At 39.3% G+C, this 17,398-nt stretch overlaps 1 protein-coding gene across 1 annotated transcript in view; it reads right to left on the bottom strand.

Moving 5' to 3' along the window:
• The window catches only part of LOC140070276 (receptor-type tyrosine-protein phosphatase eta-like), a 104,180-nt gene that overhangs the window by 85,776 nt on the left and 1,006 nt on the right, over positions 1-17,398 (bottom strand). The window contains exons 2-5 of the mRNA XM_072116628.1: positions 17,224-17,239; positions 13,525-13,755; positions 12,045-12,320; positions 11,423-11,668 (exon numbers count right to left, since the gene is read on the bottom strand). Coding sequence (XP_071972729.1) covers positions 11,423-11,668; positions 12,045-12,320; positions 13,525-13,755; positions 17,224-17,239 — 769 coding nt within the window. The remainder of the gene's footprint in view (positions 1-11,422; positions 11,669-12,044; positions 12,321-13,524; positions 13,756-17,223; positions 17,240-17,398) is intronic.

Below are 17,398 nucleotides of genomic sequence, written 5' to 3'. Positions count from 1 at the left end.
ATGATTTATGCTCAATTTGTGTCCTGAGTGAAAGGTGACTGCAAGATTGAGTGGGCTAAATGAATTAACCCATTGCAGTCCTAACCCAAGTCACTTGACTAGAAAGTGCATCACTGTGACACAAGGAATTAAAACAGTTTTAATAGTTTTTTTTTAAATGAGCATTTTTTATTTCAAAATCATGTTTTCTGTCTGTAGCTTCTATGCAGAACCATGTGTCTCCATGGTAACAGACTGCAAACAACCCTTCTGTAGTCTGGACCTGCATTCATATTTTAATGTACATGGTTCTTTCCTGACTATCCTTCCATGGCAGATATGGGATGAGGGAGCTGAAGAATTTACAGGTATTTGTCCTCATGAGAGATAAGGTAGAGATCATGTGGCAATTACTTATGTTCTCCTGATGGAAATAAGCTATTTCAACATTAGAGCATCTGAAAAAAAATTTTGAGACCTGCCTGTGTGAAAAATCGAGGAGGGCATGTGTAGAAAACAAAACTGGAATAACCGATATTGAAATATAATTTGTCATACGACGACTCCCAACACTACTTCAGGCCTTCAGTCAGAAGCCTAATTGGACAATGGGAAAGAGGAAAAAATCCATTGATTGGCCAAGCCGTCGGTGCTGAACACCATAAGTATCAGCATGTCAAAGATAATCCCAATCCTGCAGGGTATTCCGCTACTCCAAGAAAACCCCTTCAATTTCACTTTAATGTAGGTAATGATACAGTAAACGTGTCATATTTTTATTCTAAATCTTTACTCTAAAGAATCGGTCGCATAGACCTGTTGAAGATCAAGAGGCAGAGGGTATGTGCAAGGACACTTCATGATCCCTCTAGTGCTGTGAGATGCTGTGAACTGACAATGTGCTTTGATTATCAGGGTTCAGGTTTGTATACACTTTCACTTAGCTTCTGAACATTCACTAGTATCTGACACATAGAAAAATAGAGATGATGAGATCTATGAGATGCATGTAACTGTTATCTCAGCCATAACATACACTGTCAGCCCTGCTGTGCCTCTCTCCCCTGGACATCACACCGTTGATTGCCGGCAGGAAATGTATCTGTGAGAGTGTGAGCATGTCTTGGAATGCCAGGGGAGGGGCCGATGTGGGGAGAAGCACAGTGCAGTATCAGACAGGAGAACAATCTGCCATGCCCGACCCTAGACTTGATTTAGAGTTGGTTCCCAGGGGCAACAATTTTTTATTAATAACAGTGAATTAGAGAATGTGTTATTTCTACATAAGCTAGTAGTCAGTTGTACTACCGCTATACAACTGACCACTAGCTTATCATTGTTGACTATTGAATGGTGCTTACACTCTGGGGGACGTGTTGTGATCAACTGCCTATCGGTTGCCTATCGGTTGGGTTGTGTAGATAAACAGCCAAGTCCCTACAGTGTTACTATTTTCATAAATTCTATGGGGGCAATTCAAATATATAGCCTCAACTAATTGATATCCTACTATCCTTGCATCATTTAATTGGAGTATGTGTGGATCATCCCGGGCACACAACACCCATTTAGAGGCTATCGTTGAAGGATTTTAGTAATTTTAACTGAGAGTATGGAACCACAAATTTGTATCTAATGAATTATTTCATCTTTTAATACATCACAAATAAAAGTAATTTTTTTTTATAATGTAAAAGAATGGGATTATTATGATTGTGTGTACAGTATTTGGAGGCAATCCACAATACCATCAATCTAGACGTCTTCTGATGCTAATCAAATCATCTGAAAATTTTTTGGGATCATAAACAAATTGAACCCCCCTTGCTCTCCTGCGGGACTCCAGAGAAGATGCTGTAACATGAGGAAACAATGACCTAATTTTGAATCTAGTGAGAAGAGCCCTGGTTTAGGATGTACTCACCCCAGCACCCCAAGCCGCCAGGAATGAATAATTGCTCTATTTGTCAGAGGTGTAGGTGTTAGATTGCCTTACCGTACTAGACCAGCAGCTTCCTCACACTTACAAGTACATGGGCAAATAAAAATGAAGAGAATAAAACTTTTACATTTGTATTTGTTTTCCTCCTTTCTGTCAGAGTTTGACCTGCAATTTCTCTATGTGTTCTGGAAAACATTGAAAACATCTCAAAAGAATCATGAGGACAGAAAGAGAAAAAAGAAGCAAACAAAACATGCAAGGAATGAGCATCAAAGGGGAAACCTGGCCCAAAGACACAAATCTTTTTTTAAAGTGAATTTGAAACATTCTTTAAAAAATTGTTAACACTTCAAATTTTTCATCTAAATTCCAAGAAATTGAATGGGGGTTGTGTAAAATGTTACAAAGCGACAGATTCTGAGCCTGGCATCACAGCTCTTCTGATTGCAGACTATCTTGGAAACACAAATTTTTAAAATAAATGTTCTACCTTTTTCACCAGTTTAAATCTTAGTTATACATTTACATTTATTATTTTAATTATTAGCTTTGAAATTTTGGTGCCTACATTTTATTTATTTTCTAGATTATGGTATATTATTTTCTGAAGCAGGTGAGGTTAGGGGTCTGTTAGCATATCTAACACTTTGAATTATTATTGATGTCTTTTTTTGTATGTATTGTCTTTCTATTATATTGTATTTTATGTACTGTTTTGTGTTGTCAAACTGGCTGTAATTGGCCTCTTTTCGCCCCTTTTGGGGACATTAAATTAAATTATTATTTGATTTTCTATAAAACGCTTTTAGCACTATTTAATTTTTGCAACTTTACAAAAGCATAACATTTTTAATGCTTCTGTTTACAAAGCTGTATGAGTGTTTGTTCTCTGTGGGACATATTGTACTTCTTAGTCAGTATTTTGCGTGTTCCATGCAATCTACAGAAATTTGAAAACAAAATTCGAAATGCAATCAATAAAATTGACAAAAACCCACATTTACATAATTATCTTACAGACTTCATATTTTTGTCTTTCTCTGTGCACTCCAAATGACACACTCCCTTTATTCTTTAGGTCCATAAGATCATGAAATATAATTCTTCTTATGTTTTAATACCTTTACAATGATTTTTTTTTTTTTTGGGGGGGGGGGGACTAGCTGTATCACCATATTCTGACATTTTACTTTGATGTACAGAGTTGGCTTTCTCATTCATACTATTTTTGATTGACAGGATTTACTTTATGGAATAATCAATTTTATAGATTTTAATAGATGAGGCATTTTGGGATGTGGCGATAAGAATTATGTTTATGATTATGTTTGTTTATTTTAATATCCATTCTATGGTTATTTGAACCTTTAAGGTTTTTCATCATTATTTTTCATTATTTTTTTTTTTTTAATTTTTGCGTTGAAGGACACCTGTCATCAATCCTGTCAAACGAGCTCGCAAGTATCCATCCCAGCCTTTATCTAGTTATTTCATACATAAATCATTCTAAAATCATCTTTTCTTTATTATGTAAATGAAGCTGGGCACATGGAGAGAGAAAGTGATGTCACCTCTGTTACCCCTCCCCTCTCCTCCTCCTGCTCATGTCTGTGTGTAATGAATAGTAAAGCATTGCTAGTGTGTGTGCTGCATCTGCTGACATGCTGCATCCTCCTAATACACAGAGACACAGACATCAGCTACACAAGTTCCTGACATGTCCTGATATACACATGTGAGAGACACAGACATCAGCTACACAAGTACCTGACATGTTCTGCTATACACATGTGAGACACAGACATCAGCTACACAAGTACCTGACATGCTGTGTTCTCCTATACACATGTGAGAGACACAGGAATCAGCCACACAAGTTCCTGACATGTCCTGCTATACACATGTGAGAGACACAGACATCAGCTTCACAAGTACATGACATATTCTGCTATACACATGTGAGACACAGACACCAGCTACACAAGTACCTGACATATTCTGCTATACACATGTGAGAGACACAGGCATCAGCTACACAAGTTCCTGACATGTCCTGCTATACACATGTGAGAGACACAGACATCAGCTACACAAGTACATGACATGTTCTGCTATACACATGTGAGACACAGACACCTGCTACACAAGTACCTGACATATTCTGCTATACACATGTGTGAGACACAGACATCAGCTACACAAGTACCTGACATATTCTGCTATACACATGTGAGACACAGACATCAGCTACACAAGTACCTGACATGTTCTGCTATACACATGTGAGACACAGACATCAGCTAAACAAGTACCTGACATGTTCTGCTATACACATGTGAGACACAGACATCAGCTACACAAGTACCCGACATGTTCTGCTATACACATGTGTGAGACAGACACCAGCTACACAAGTACCTGACATATTCTGCTATACACATCTGCACATGCATCATGGAGCAGTTGTATCTTTCATAGACACACAGTCTGCAGGGGGCGTGGCCACCAGCACCAGTAAGGACGTAGAGGAGCCAGCACCAGGAGTGTCACATCATTTTACAGGCTGTCAGTCAGCACTGGGGGTTGTGGCTTTTCCCCCCACTCATGAATAAGCAGGACAGCTGAATATGATAATGATTCATTGGACCTCTTTCAGGTCATTGCATTTAGCTTTAGTACCTAGCATTTAGCTTTAGTATACTGCAATACAAATGTATATCACATATCCTGCTGTGACAGTATTTAAGAGCCTTGGTAAGGGTCCTGGCTGTTATAAGAAACGATTGGCGCTCCCTGACGACATCATAGGAGGTGATGATACCAGCTGGCAATGCCCTCTGTCATTTAATTACTGAGACTTTAAATGGTTATCTCCGTGCCAACACAGAGTTCGGGGGTTAATGGAGAGTGTATAATGCATGTATAAGTATAAAGGAGTTCAGCGGCACTCACCATTCAGTGCGAAGAGTACTTTATTGAGGTGTGTACAGGTACAGAGCGGGGCCAAGCGGCTTGGCCCCGCTCTGTACCTGTACACACCTCAATAAAGTACTCTTCGCACTGAATGGTGAGTGCCGCTGAACTCCTTTATACTTCTACTTGGATTATCTTCGCTCCTGCTGAGCACCACCGTATTCCTAGTTGTGCAAGAAGGCGTGACCACCCTGCCTATAGTCGGCCGTGCTGTTGTCGAGACCCAGGCATTATTGGGGTCGTATGGTGCCGGACTACTGTCTTCTTTGTTGTTTGTATAATGCATGTATGTTGAGGGCTTCTCCATGCTCCCTTAATGACATGTGTAAACATTTAGGCTACTAAAGATTGAGAATGAGATGCTCGGAAACCCGACTAGCTGTTGGGGGCTTCATCTACTGTATACCTTGTATCCACTTTATATCCATGTATTGACAGTTGAAGAAAGATCCACAACAGTAAAAAGTGATTTGAATGCTGAGTGGTGCATTGTAGATGTTTTCCTGCAGCCAGGAATCTACTTTTAATAAATAGTTTTTGTTCTACATCCCCTTTAACTATTGATTCATTTTCATAATTATGAACTGAAAAATGAACACTATATAACATTAGTATTTTATTTCCAGCTAATGTGATGTTGTATAGCCTGAACAAAGCAGATTCAGTGCAGCTGGGAGGTAAATAAAGAGAAAGGTGGATATTGAGTAGTGTCCGTTTCTTCTGGAAATGGAAGGAAGGAAGGAAGGATAGTGGCGCCATGATGGAATTCCTCCTATCTACAAGATACAACCAGGAAGATTTTGTTACAATAGATAATAGCAAAACGATAAGTGCTATATCTACAAGGGTATACACAACATACAATTTTCCAATAGTTTGGACTATAGTTTTAAACATTTTATCACACTCTTTGTATATGAATGGAGAGATTGCTGAGAGCAAATTTAATACTGCTGCAAATGGTTATCAAACTGCCTTGATAAAGTCAATCCCACTGTCTAGAACTTGCACATTACAACAGATTCAAAATGTGAACTTACCTGGCAGCTGCTGGTAAATGGAGCAGACAGATAAAGATGGAAGTTTGAAGCAGGATCTGGGAACTCTAATCAACTGTCCTCTCCTGCACGCTGCCGCCTGAGCGGCCATACAGTACGTGTGTGTGAATGTACACTAAGGAAGAGAACAGAATGCGGTTGTATAGGAGCGCCCTCTTCTGGATAAACAGGCAGCTTTCAAGCTAGGGTCAGGTCACTAAAAAGGACCGTGAGAAATACAGGAGTGATTTCTGTATAATTGGTTTATTTGTAAATTCTTAAAGAACTGGTGTGCAGTACTCACCCTGAGAGGGTATCACAGTATCTCCCTTGTGTGCTTCTCCCAATTTAATCTCAATAATGTGTGCTCCACCTTATTCTTCTTTGTTAAAGTTCTTTATGCTAAAAAGAGGGAGGGAACACGCAGATGTGATTTTTTTTGTGTAATATAACTAAAACAGTGAATGGTGCAGGAATAAATGAATCTGCTCACCTTCTGTTGGCTTGTGTCAGTGTCTCTGTCCATAGTTGTCAAAGATCCCTTGTGCAGAGTGTCTCATGTCCTGGGGCGCTTCTGGTCCAAATTTCATCCAACTACTCACATCCAGGTGAGCACCACTGGCAGGTGTTGGCTATTACCAATTAGAACCAACAGTGGCCAAACGGTGGGAATCCTGTATTTTTCTTAGAATTCGTCTCGATGCTTGTTATCTGGCCTCTCATATTTACCGTCATTTCAATAGCAAAAATCTGAATATTTATGGTAATTTTTGATTACGCAAGCGTTTTTGGTCTAGGATTGTCCCAGGACTGTTAACACGTATATTGTCATCTGACTGGCCGGTCACAGGATACACAGGAGTGACTGAGACCGGTCAGTCTCTGATAGTAGCGCGCAGTAATGTGTTATATTAAAGAAAACTTAAATAGTGATTTGACTTATGGTGACCCCAAACTCGACTGTAACTGGGAAACGTCACCAGTCCTTGTTTTTCTTGGCTTTTTGATACCCTTCTGGCATGACAAAGGGGGCACAATGAAAATTTTGCTGGGCCAATAGCTGGACAGTGCTTCTGTGCTTGGCGAGAGTTTGAAGTTAGATGATAACACATTTTGTTTTTGCTTGGCACAAAGGTGGCAATTTTACTTGTGCTGAAATTACTGTTATTTGTTTTTAAAGGGCACAATGGTAGGCATTTAAACAGAGGGAGCACAAATGTGTGGGGCGCTCACAGTGGATCATCACTGTGTGACTGTACACAATAGAAGTCATTGGGGGCTGTTAATTAGCTGCCGTTTTGCAGCTACCACCCCCACCTCCCAGCGCATCACTCAGTAAAGGGCCATCTTTTGCATCCCACAGTGTCAGGTCTCATGTATGTGACCATTTCGGGGGCCACACTATTATTTTCAGGAGAAGTTTATATATATATATATACATTATTGATTTTGGATATGTTGTGTGTGTGGCACTGTTTTGGTGGGTAATAATATTTATGATAGTATTAGTTTGGACAGTAATTGGAACTTCAATGTAGTTAATATAGTGTAGATGGGACAGAAACAAGCGCAGAATTGGGCTAAGAGAATAGGGAACTTGTGTAGGTTTTGGCGGACAGTGAGGGTGCTGGAAAAGTAAGGAACCAAGCAGGGCCGATTCTAGCATATTTGCTGCCTGAGGCGAATATTAAAATGCTGCCGCCCCCCCCCCCCTCCCTGTTAAGTAAATGCTGAAAACTTTACGAACAACTAACATAGCCACAGGCAGCTCCCTGATGAGAGTCATTAGTGGCATCTAATACCTTATAGATGACAATCTCTTCCATCAGGAGGACTTCATTCCGGGTTCTCCAATCCATGAAGCATCAAAGGTAAATTCACGGCAACATATCTTCAGCTCCGTGCAGCATCTCCACCCGGCGTCCCTAAAAATACCACAGTCACTTACAGTATAAAGTCTCCTGGATAACAACACTGTGCTCCTAAATAATATATACCCCTCACAACACAACTGACCGCTCACTACCCCACATAAAAAACATCCCTTCTTATATATATATATATTTCTACTGGAATTATAGAATGCACTGCACACCAATCAATATACAACACCCCCATTTATTAATACAGACCCCCTAACATTTGTTTTAAATGATGCAAAGTAATCTATTGTATCCTATAACTAATATATCCCACCCTGTTATTATGTTACATGATTTTACATACAGTGCTCCCCTGACCAATGTGAATATATAGCACCCCCCAATATACAGCCCCCCAGCTTAGTAATATACTGTATCCCATATACAGCCCCCCAGCTGAAATATGTCCCCATATAAATATATAACCCCCCAGGAAAAGAAGAATCTGGCCTCATATAATATATACAGCCCCCCAGTACAAAATTATTCTGGCCCCATATAATATATAGAACCCCCCTCCGCCCCAATATAAATTAATCTGGCCCCATATAATATATACTGCATCCCCCCCAGTATAAAACAATTCTGGCCCCATAAAATATATACAGTACCCACCCCCACCCCCCCGGTATAAAACAATTCTGGCCCCATAAAATATATACAGTACACCCCCCCCCCAGTATAAAACAATTCTGGCCCCATAAAATATACACAGTACCCCCCCCCCCCAGTATAAAACAATTCTGGCCCCATAAAATATATACAGTACCCCCCCCCCCCTCCAGTATAAAACAATTCTGGCCCCATAAAATATATACAGTACCCCCCCCCCCCCCAGTATAAAACAATTCTGGCCCCATAAAATATACACAGTACCCCCCCCCCCCCCAGTATAAAACAATTCTGGCCCCATAACATATATACAGTACCCCCCCCCCCAGTATAAAACAATTCTGGCCCCATAATATCCATATAATGTATACAGCACCCCCCCCCCCCACAGTATACAACAATTATGGCCACATATAATGTATACAGTACTCCCCCCCTCCCATGATAATGACACCTCCCTACTCCCCCTTATTAGCCACATAAAATAAATGACAGTACAGGAAAAATAATAAAAATCATACTCACCTGCAGGCAGCTGCTCCCTCGGCGCGGGTCCCGTCTGCACAGTGACACACGCGGCGTGACGTCATGACACCTGGGTCGCTGATTAGAGCAGAGCGGCGTAGCTGCCAGAAAGGCGCGGCGTCGCTCCGTATATAAATCGCGCCTGTGTCTTAAAGAGACAGGCGTGATTTATTTAGCTGGTGCGCGATTCGGGCATTAACGGCGCCCGAATCGCCCTTTACAGGGATCCGCATTCTGCCGCCTGAGGTGAGATTTTCATCTCGCCTCATGGCAGATGCGGCCCTGCAACCAAGTTAAGAGTAGAAATCTTCATGGTAGACTGGATCAAATGGGAAAGTGAACTACTACAGTCAAAGAAGACAGGAGTGTAACTGTGCTGTAATCATTTTTGTAGTTATGCTATATATAGATATATATATAGCTATTCTTGCTATATATATATAGCATTGTAACAGTTTGGTGGTATAATTTACTCACAATTCAGTGTTAATTTTAGTGCTTTTTGTGTGATGGTATTATATGGAACTTGTATAGTGGTATCATTGGTAATATTGTTCATTGTGCAGTATGTTTGGTAACAGTATGGAGGTAATATTTACTTACGCTATGATGGTAATATGTTCTTATATAGAGAAATTAAATAAATAGTAAACCTACTTGTATATGCAGATAAGGTCACAGCTGAGCTCTGATACCCCCGGACTCCGACTGTGACCACAGTGATGGTGTAATAAGTCCCTGATGTCAGGTTCTGGAGGGTGATACTTGTTGTGTTACTTGTCACAGTCCAAGTGCCTGAAGAATTCCCATAACTTATATTATATGTCTTATCCACAACGGTCATATTGATTGGCTCCATCCAAGATAATGTCAGGCTGTTTGTTCCAACTGCGTGAAAGGTTACGTTTGTTGGGGGGGTTGGATCTGTGAAAAGATAATATCAATAAAAGTAAAATTATAAATAAAATATATATTGGATGCCACTTTGAATTCTTTGTTCTAAGAACATTTTAGGAAAATTTTTATTTGAATTTTTAATTTATCACTGAAATTTTTTGTTATCTTATATGCACAGAAAAACCTACAGAAAAGGTTTCATGAATGACTTGCTACAATATTGTACAGAGCTAAATAGAAAAAAAAGGGGATTGGATTATGGGTTTGCCTTTCATTTATTTGTCTCGTTGTATTTTATTTGGCTTTGTCAGCCATACTGTATCCTCTAATAAGTTAATTAATAGATTACTAAAATTAAAAAATATACTTGACTTGAGCCCTGGTTAGTTTTATACTCCATTTCATGGGTGGTATGGAAAGGCTTTGGGGATGTGGTGTTCCTGGGTCATGAACATCACTTTATATCACACATCAAAAAACTTTTGAATAGGACTGTATTTTTTCATTCTAATGGAAAAAGTTCTAAAAGTTCTTTAAATATGCTCTGATATCCAAGTTTTTCTGTATTTTGCTCTGTTCAATGACAACATATATTTATAACACATAATATAAAGTATATTCACTCACGTGTTCATCCAGTGATCATATGATAAAGTCCATCCATATTAAAGGCTGTGTAGGCTGGGCAGCTCCTTTGGATGGTTTCAGCCTATACAGCCTTGAATATAGATGGACTTTATTATATAAAGATTGGATAACATACACTCTGTAATATGTGCTATAAATGTATACTGTCAATGTGCAGAGCAAAATACAGAATTAGTGCATTGAATTTTTCAATTCGAATAGTGCCTTAGTCATGGTGCCCTTGGAATTAGGGGCTGGGAGACCCTGCTGTGACACTATAAGGACTAAATATAGCCAGTTCAATAGTATTGTTGTATGGACACTTAATACAAGTGATTTGGATAACACTTGAAAAATGAATGATATCCAAAAAAATGCAATGAGGCAGAACTCCAGTAGGAATAAAGGATGCTTGAATAATGCAATGCTTGATAATGGCTCTATGGATGAGCTGAAACATTGCACCTTATTTTGCCATGGGTGAATAAAGATCACCTTTATACCTACTGGAGTGCTTCCTCATTGCATTTTTTGGCTATCTGACCTTATAAACCGGTGGACCGGGTTTGTTGGAGGAGAGCACCCACCATTGGACTTGATCCATTATACTCACTGTGCTGCTCCACAATCGGACTGTTTGAAAAATTAATGGATTACACTTTTTATAAATTATTAATCATTTATAATATATATATTTGCTTTACTCTACCCTCTTGTTCAAATATTTCCTTGATGCACGGAAGTGTTGTGGCTGGGCTCTTATGTTCTGTACAGTGAAATAAACTCCTGCTGATCAATAAAGTCAATCACACAATCAATTGCTTGAACTCCAAAACCCACAAGGAACTCTGCATATAACACTTACAGTTTTGCGTGTATTGCAGTTAGATGATTGAAATGATACTCACATGTGGCCTCTGTTGCTGGAGAAAATATGCGGCTGCAGAACATACCGAATGACTCTATAGTCACTGCATATTCCCTCCCTGGTAGTAATCCTGTAAAATCTATAGTATTAGCACCAGTGTACTTTACACTGTATAAGGCTCCTGTGAGAACGAGTAAATAATACAAATTTTCTGCTGGTTGTGTCCATGTGACTTCGAGAGTATCAATCGACTTGTAATTGTTCAATACGATGGCTATTTCGGGAACTAGAAAAGGATAAAAATAATAAAAAGTTCTTTAATAATTTTACAGAGACATCAATTAGTAATGTGTCAGTATTAGCTGATTTTATATTACATTCATGGAGAGAGGGAATGTCTCATGACTTTTTCTGGGCAAAAAAAATGAAAACATGAACCTTGGGTTTGCATCTTTTCTTTACATCCATTTGGGGCATTTCTATCTCCCTTGCCAGCTTCAGGAAAGGAAACTTGCCAGTGCATTTGAATTGGCAGGGCAAAAGACTCTGCTTGATTTATCATCATGCCAGTTTTTTGGCATGAAATAAATAATTGCAAACTCTGCCGAAATAGGGGGAAACACTGATCTTGATAAATGCCCCCCCCCCCCCTCTGTACTCACTTGTGCAGGTATCTAGTGACACCGGAGCTGATTCTGTGACATTATCGGCAGCTCTCGTATATATTACAAATGTATATAATTCTAAAGGTGACAAATTCATTATTGTAGCTGATGCACTTGTCGTTATTGTATCATATATCACAGGTGATGATGAGGGGACAACAGTGTGGATTCTGTAGATGTAAGATGCATTATTAAAATCAAGGTTACTCCACGTCAGAGACACAGAATATGAGGTTGAAACTGTGCTGGAAAATGATGATACTGGCTTTGGCTCTGAAATGAAAGAAATAAAAAAAGTCAGTGTGGATACAGAATGTGGATGAGGTTTGTAGTGTTCTCTAATAAGAAACCACTGACCAAAATCAGATAATACAGATTTATGACTACAGAGAGCAATAGATACTACAAAACACATATTGCTTTAGTATGCATAGACTAATGCATTACTTCTGTGCATATATTAAGAGGTAAGTACTTGTTACATCGCTGTGTAAGCACACGCCCATGAGTCAACAGTGAATCAATCTGAAGCCCTTATGTCAACAAGTTTGTCAAGGTATGGGGAAAGATAAAGATACAAAATATACAGAATACGTAATTCCTTGTTTATGTAACTGAGCAAGACGGGCAGGATTCTGGAAACACAAGTTTAGTTTAGTGACAAACTGCATAGACTTGTTCACTTAAACATCAGGGACAAAGGGGCACATGTATTATCACATCTGCGCCAAAAAAAGCCGGGATTTTAATGTTTTTTGGCGCAGAACTGTTGCGGATCATTTATAATGAGTTTGCGCCGGAAAGAACAGATGTTTCCGACTATCCCGACACCTCCGTCTTTTTTTGCCGCAAGTGGGCGTGGCCTAACGTTTCCACATTTTCCTCCACATTTATATGTATTTTTAGGCGCAATTTTTGGCGCACGATAGACCTGGTAAAAATTGGTCTGAGAGCAAAATTAAGGCGCAGTGCATGTAAGATTTGGGCGCACAATTCATTACTGTCGCACACGACTCATTAATTCCGTCTACCCAGTAATTACTAACAGCCGTGCACAACTTTAATACATCGGGCTGTGCTTTCCGGAGACTGATCTCCGATGCCGACAGTCGTCCTTGCGGCACAATTAGTAAATCCCCCCCCAAAGTCTCCGTACACGGTACATGACTAGCAGCAACACCAACTAGAAATCTATGTGTTAGGATCTTAAAACGCTGCATCAGAATTTTAGAATGCTTTGACACAAAATTCTCATTCTAAAATCCTGACAAAATACTACAACTTAAAAAGTTTCACTTTCAGTCTTTAGTGATTTCATTCTCTTCCCCTTCAACATTGAAAACCTATAACAATTATAGCTCTGTCCCATAATTACAAGTTAGCCAGAAATCCTGTAGTTTCCACATCAACATGAAATGTATCAGTACATGAAATGTATCAGTACTATGTGACAAAGAATTAGTATAGAAGCACTTACTGGTGGTGACATTTCGGCAGCAACTGGTGGAGTCGTCCCCATAGTAGATCACATACTGTGTACCTGGCATGAAGCTCATAAGTGATGTGTTATTTAAGATCCCATCAGATGCCTGAGTCACAATCCCATCGCTAGAAGATATATTCTGCAGATAGAATTCCTCCGCCAGTCCTGTGACGTTTATCTGGGTAGTGGTCACCTTAATGGTGATTGTCTGGCATTGAGATATATCTGTATTCAACAAGAAATAAAAAGATAGATCATGGTAGGTGGGAATCAGCAGTCCATCACATGCTGAAAAGTGTGCAGTTTTATGCAGTCAATTTTTGAAGGTGTTGACTTTATGACGTGCCAAAGTTATAAACTATTTAAAGGGAACCTGTCACCTCAAACATTGATTCTAAACCTGACACAATACCTTACAGACCGGTGTAGAGGAATTCCAATGTTTCTACCAGTTTCTATATGTTTTGCAATGTTTTCTAAAAACAACTTTTATTCCTCTTGCATTCATGACTTATCAAGTCAATGAGGCGGGACATCACTGAGCCCCAGTCAAGCCCCCCCCCCCCACCTCCTCTCTGCCGTGTATCTCATTAGACTGTAGCTGAGAGATGTCCAATCTCCTTGACTTGATAAATTCATGAAAGCAAGAGCAATAAAAGTTGTTTTTAGAGAACAGAAACCAGGTAAGGTACAAATACCAGTTGAGAAACATTGGAATCCCTCTACATCAATCTGTATTGTGCAAGGTTTAGAATTGATGTTTGAGATGACAGGTTCCCTTTAAAGAAAATCTACCATCACTATCCATCTTGATAAACCTAGGGAACATACTTATAAATCCAGGCACTGTGACTGTGGTAATCTTCTTATTGTTGTTATCCATGTCCTCTTTCCTTCCAAAATCAACTTTTCAAATTATGCAAATGAGCATGAACAGCTGCTGGGGATGTTACCAGAGCCCCTTCATGCTGTGCAGGAGCACGTCCCCCCCTGCCCTCCTTCTGCCTGCTATAATCTCTTGGGAGCCTCTGAGGCTACAGCATGGAGGGACTCCAGTAATGCTCGTCCCATAGAACTTTGGGCTCATTAGCATAATTTTAAAAGTTGAAGGAAAACTTAGAAGGAAGGAGGCCATGGATAACAATGGATTTAGATGATAGATTTCCTTTAATAAATTTGCCTAATTGTAATGTCGTCCTTAGATGTTGCCCCCTTTAAACTTTTGAGTCTTTTATAACCCCTTAGCGCTCTGCGCCGTATCTGTACTGCGCTGAGTCCCGCGAATAGCGCTCAGAGCAGTACAGCTACTGCGCAGAGACGATGCCGGTTCAGCTCTGCACAGGAGCCGAATCGGCATCGGGGGTCACGGGATTTCAGCAGTAACAAAATGATACTGTTGCAAAGTACAACATGTCCCGCAAAAAACAAGCCATCAACCAGCTCTGTAGCCAAAAACGTAACAATGTTATGCCACTTGGAAGACGGCGATGCAAAAATGATAGATTTTTCCCCACATTAGGGTTTTAATTGGCAAATTTAGTAAAACATAAGAAAATATATTCATGTCTGGTGTCCCCGTAATGGTATCGACCCATAGAATAAAGATAACTGGATTATTAGGATATACGGTGAACACGAAAAAAAAAAAAGTTAAAAATCCAGTACAGAATTGATGCTTTTCTACTCATGACCTCAAAAAAATTCCTAAATTTTCAACAATAGGTGATACCAACCCCAAAATGGTAACACTGGAAAAAGCATCTCATCCCGCAAAAAAAATGCTGTCACATGGCCCAAATAACGGAAAAGCGAAAATTTTATAGCCTACAAAAGGGGGCAACGAGAAAAATAAAATCCTGGCAGCTGCAGGGTGCTCCTTCCCATCTGCGCCTCGCTGTGCGCCCATAAAACAAGTAACAGCCACATGTGGGGGGGTCGCTGCACTCAGGAGAAATTGTAGAACAAATTTTATGGTGGGTTTTCTCTTTTTATATTTTGGAAATGTGTAAATTTTAGGGCTAAATGAACGTATAACCGACAAAATTTGACCATTCTAAATTTCACTGCCATTTTGATTCAATTACTATGAAGATCTCAAGGGGTTAACAATCTTCGTAAATGCTGTTTCTGATAGCTTGAGGGGTGCAGATTTGAAAATGGCTTGGTAATATAGGGGGGTTTTAATGCTAAATATGTAAAATTTTATTTCAAACAGTATTTATCCCCAAAATAGTCAATTCTGAAAATACGGAAAATCGCTATTCGATTTGTAGGCCGCATATCGTCAAAATAAATTATCCAGACATTTCAAAAATTATGAAAATGTAAAGTAGACAAATGGGAAATGTTATTCGGCAACTTATTTAGGTGGAAAACGCGGGGATTTAGAATTTAGAATTTTCTTTTTTTTGTAAATAAACGCAAAAATTATCAGCCAAAATTTACCACTAAAATGAAGTACAACATGTGGGGAAAAAACAATCTCAGAATCGTTTAGATAAGTAACAGAGTTCAAAAGCTATAACCATATAAAGAGACGCAGGTCAGAATCCAAAAAATGGGACTGAGCCTTAAGCTACAAAATGGCTGCGTCCTTAAGGGGTTAAATTTGGTAGTGTACAATTTGCCCAATTTCACCCTCATTTTAAAAATGAATGAGGGGAATGAAAAGGCAAAATAGGGAGAAAATTGTCTGTGTTTTTAGTATCTATCCTTTCCATCAAGATGTTTAATAGCGCCTAAAGCTGATTTATTAACTGGGACTTTTGATTTACCATATATACTCAAGTATAAGCATAGTTTTTCAGCACAAAAAAAAAAACTCGGCTTATACTCGAGTAAAAAAAAATATATCAAAACTCACCTTTCTGGCTTCCCCAGCTGCTGGCTATATACTGGGGCAGGGGGTTGGCTATGTACTGGTGGATATGGGCTGGCAGGCTATATACTGGGGGGCAGGTGCTGGCTATATACTATGGGGCAGGGTCTGGCAGGCTATATACTGGGGAGGCTGTGACCAATGCATTTCCCACCCTCGGCTTATACTCGAGTCAATAGGTTTTCCAAGGTTTTTGTGGTAAAATTAGGGGCCTCGGCTTATACTTGTGTCAGCTTATACTCGAGTATATAATACGGTAGTTGTGTTTTCACCAAAAATAGCACTGTAACCCAACTGTTATGTAGAACCAGGAATTTGTGATAAAATAAAGTACAGGGGCAAAATCATATGGGGCAAATGAATGAATTCATCATAGCTGCCAAACAACAGTGATAATTCAGGTGCAAAATATAAACTAAACCAGGTTCACTAAAAATATAACTGCGTCTCAAATGTGAAACATCTGCCCCACCATTGAGAAAAATTCTCATGACATTTCCATTGTCACAGTACTATGCCTTTAATGGGTGAGTGTAGCTAACCTGTACATTCAGATTTATCTACCTTGACATTTTAAAAACTCCAGTAAAAGGATGGTGAAGGAAGTGGAGCAACATTTCAAGGTAGACTCGAAGATGCACCAATAGCAGAAATGTTATGCATCTTCAAGTCAACACCTTCCAAAAATACTGATTTCAAAAAAATGCCTAAAATAAAATCCTCCCATAGTCGAGCCTGGAAACACTGAGCTAACTCTTTCACAGAAATACTGTAGTTGAATGCTCTTGTTTAATGTAATTAAATATAGGACTTACCTGAGCAGCTTCTGACCTGAAACCAAAAAGAAACAAAAGTAAGGCATATAAAAGAATGTGTTTATTTTTTGGCTCACAGAGGTAATCGATAAAATTTTGTGTTTGCCTGCATAAGTTTAATAAATGTCCCATGGTGGGCGGAAGGAAAATATATATTAAGTAGGCGGTCCCCTAC

The sequence above is a fragment of the Engystomops pustulosus genome, chromosome 7 (assembly GCF_040894005.1).
Source record: "Engystomops pustulosus chromosome 7, aEngPut4.maternal, whole genome shotgun sequence".
NCBI lineage: Eukaryota > Metazoa > Chordata > Amphibia > Anura > Leptodactylidae > Engystomops > Engystomops pustulosus.
Note: the sequence above shows the minus strand (reverse complement) of the source record. Positions and strands in the feature narration are given on the sequence as shown.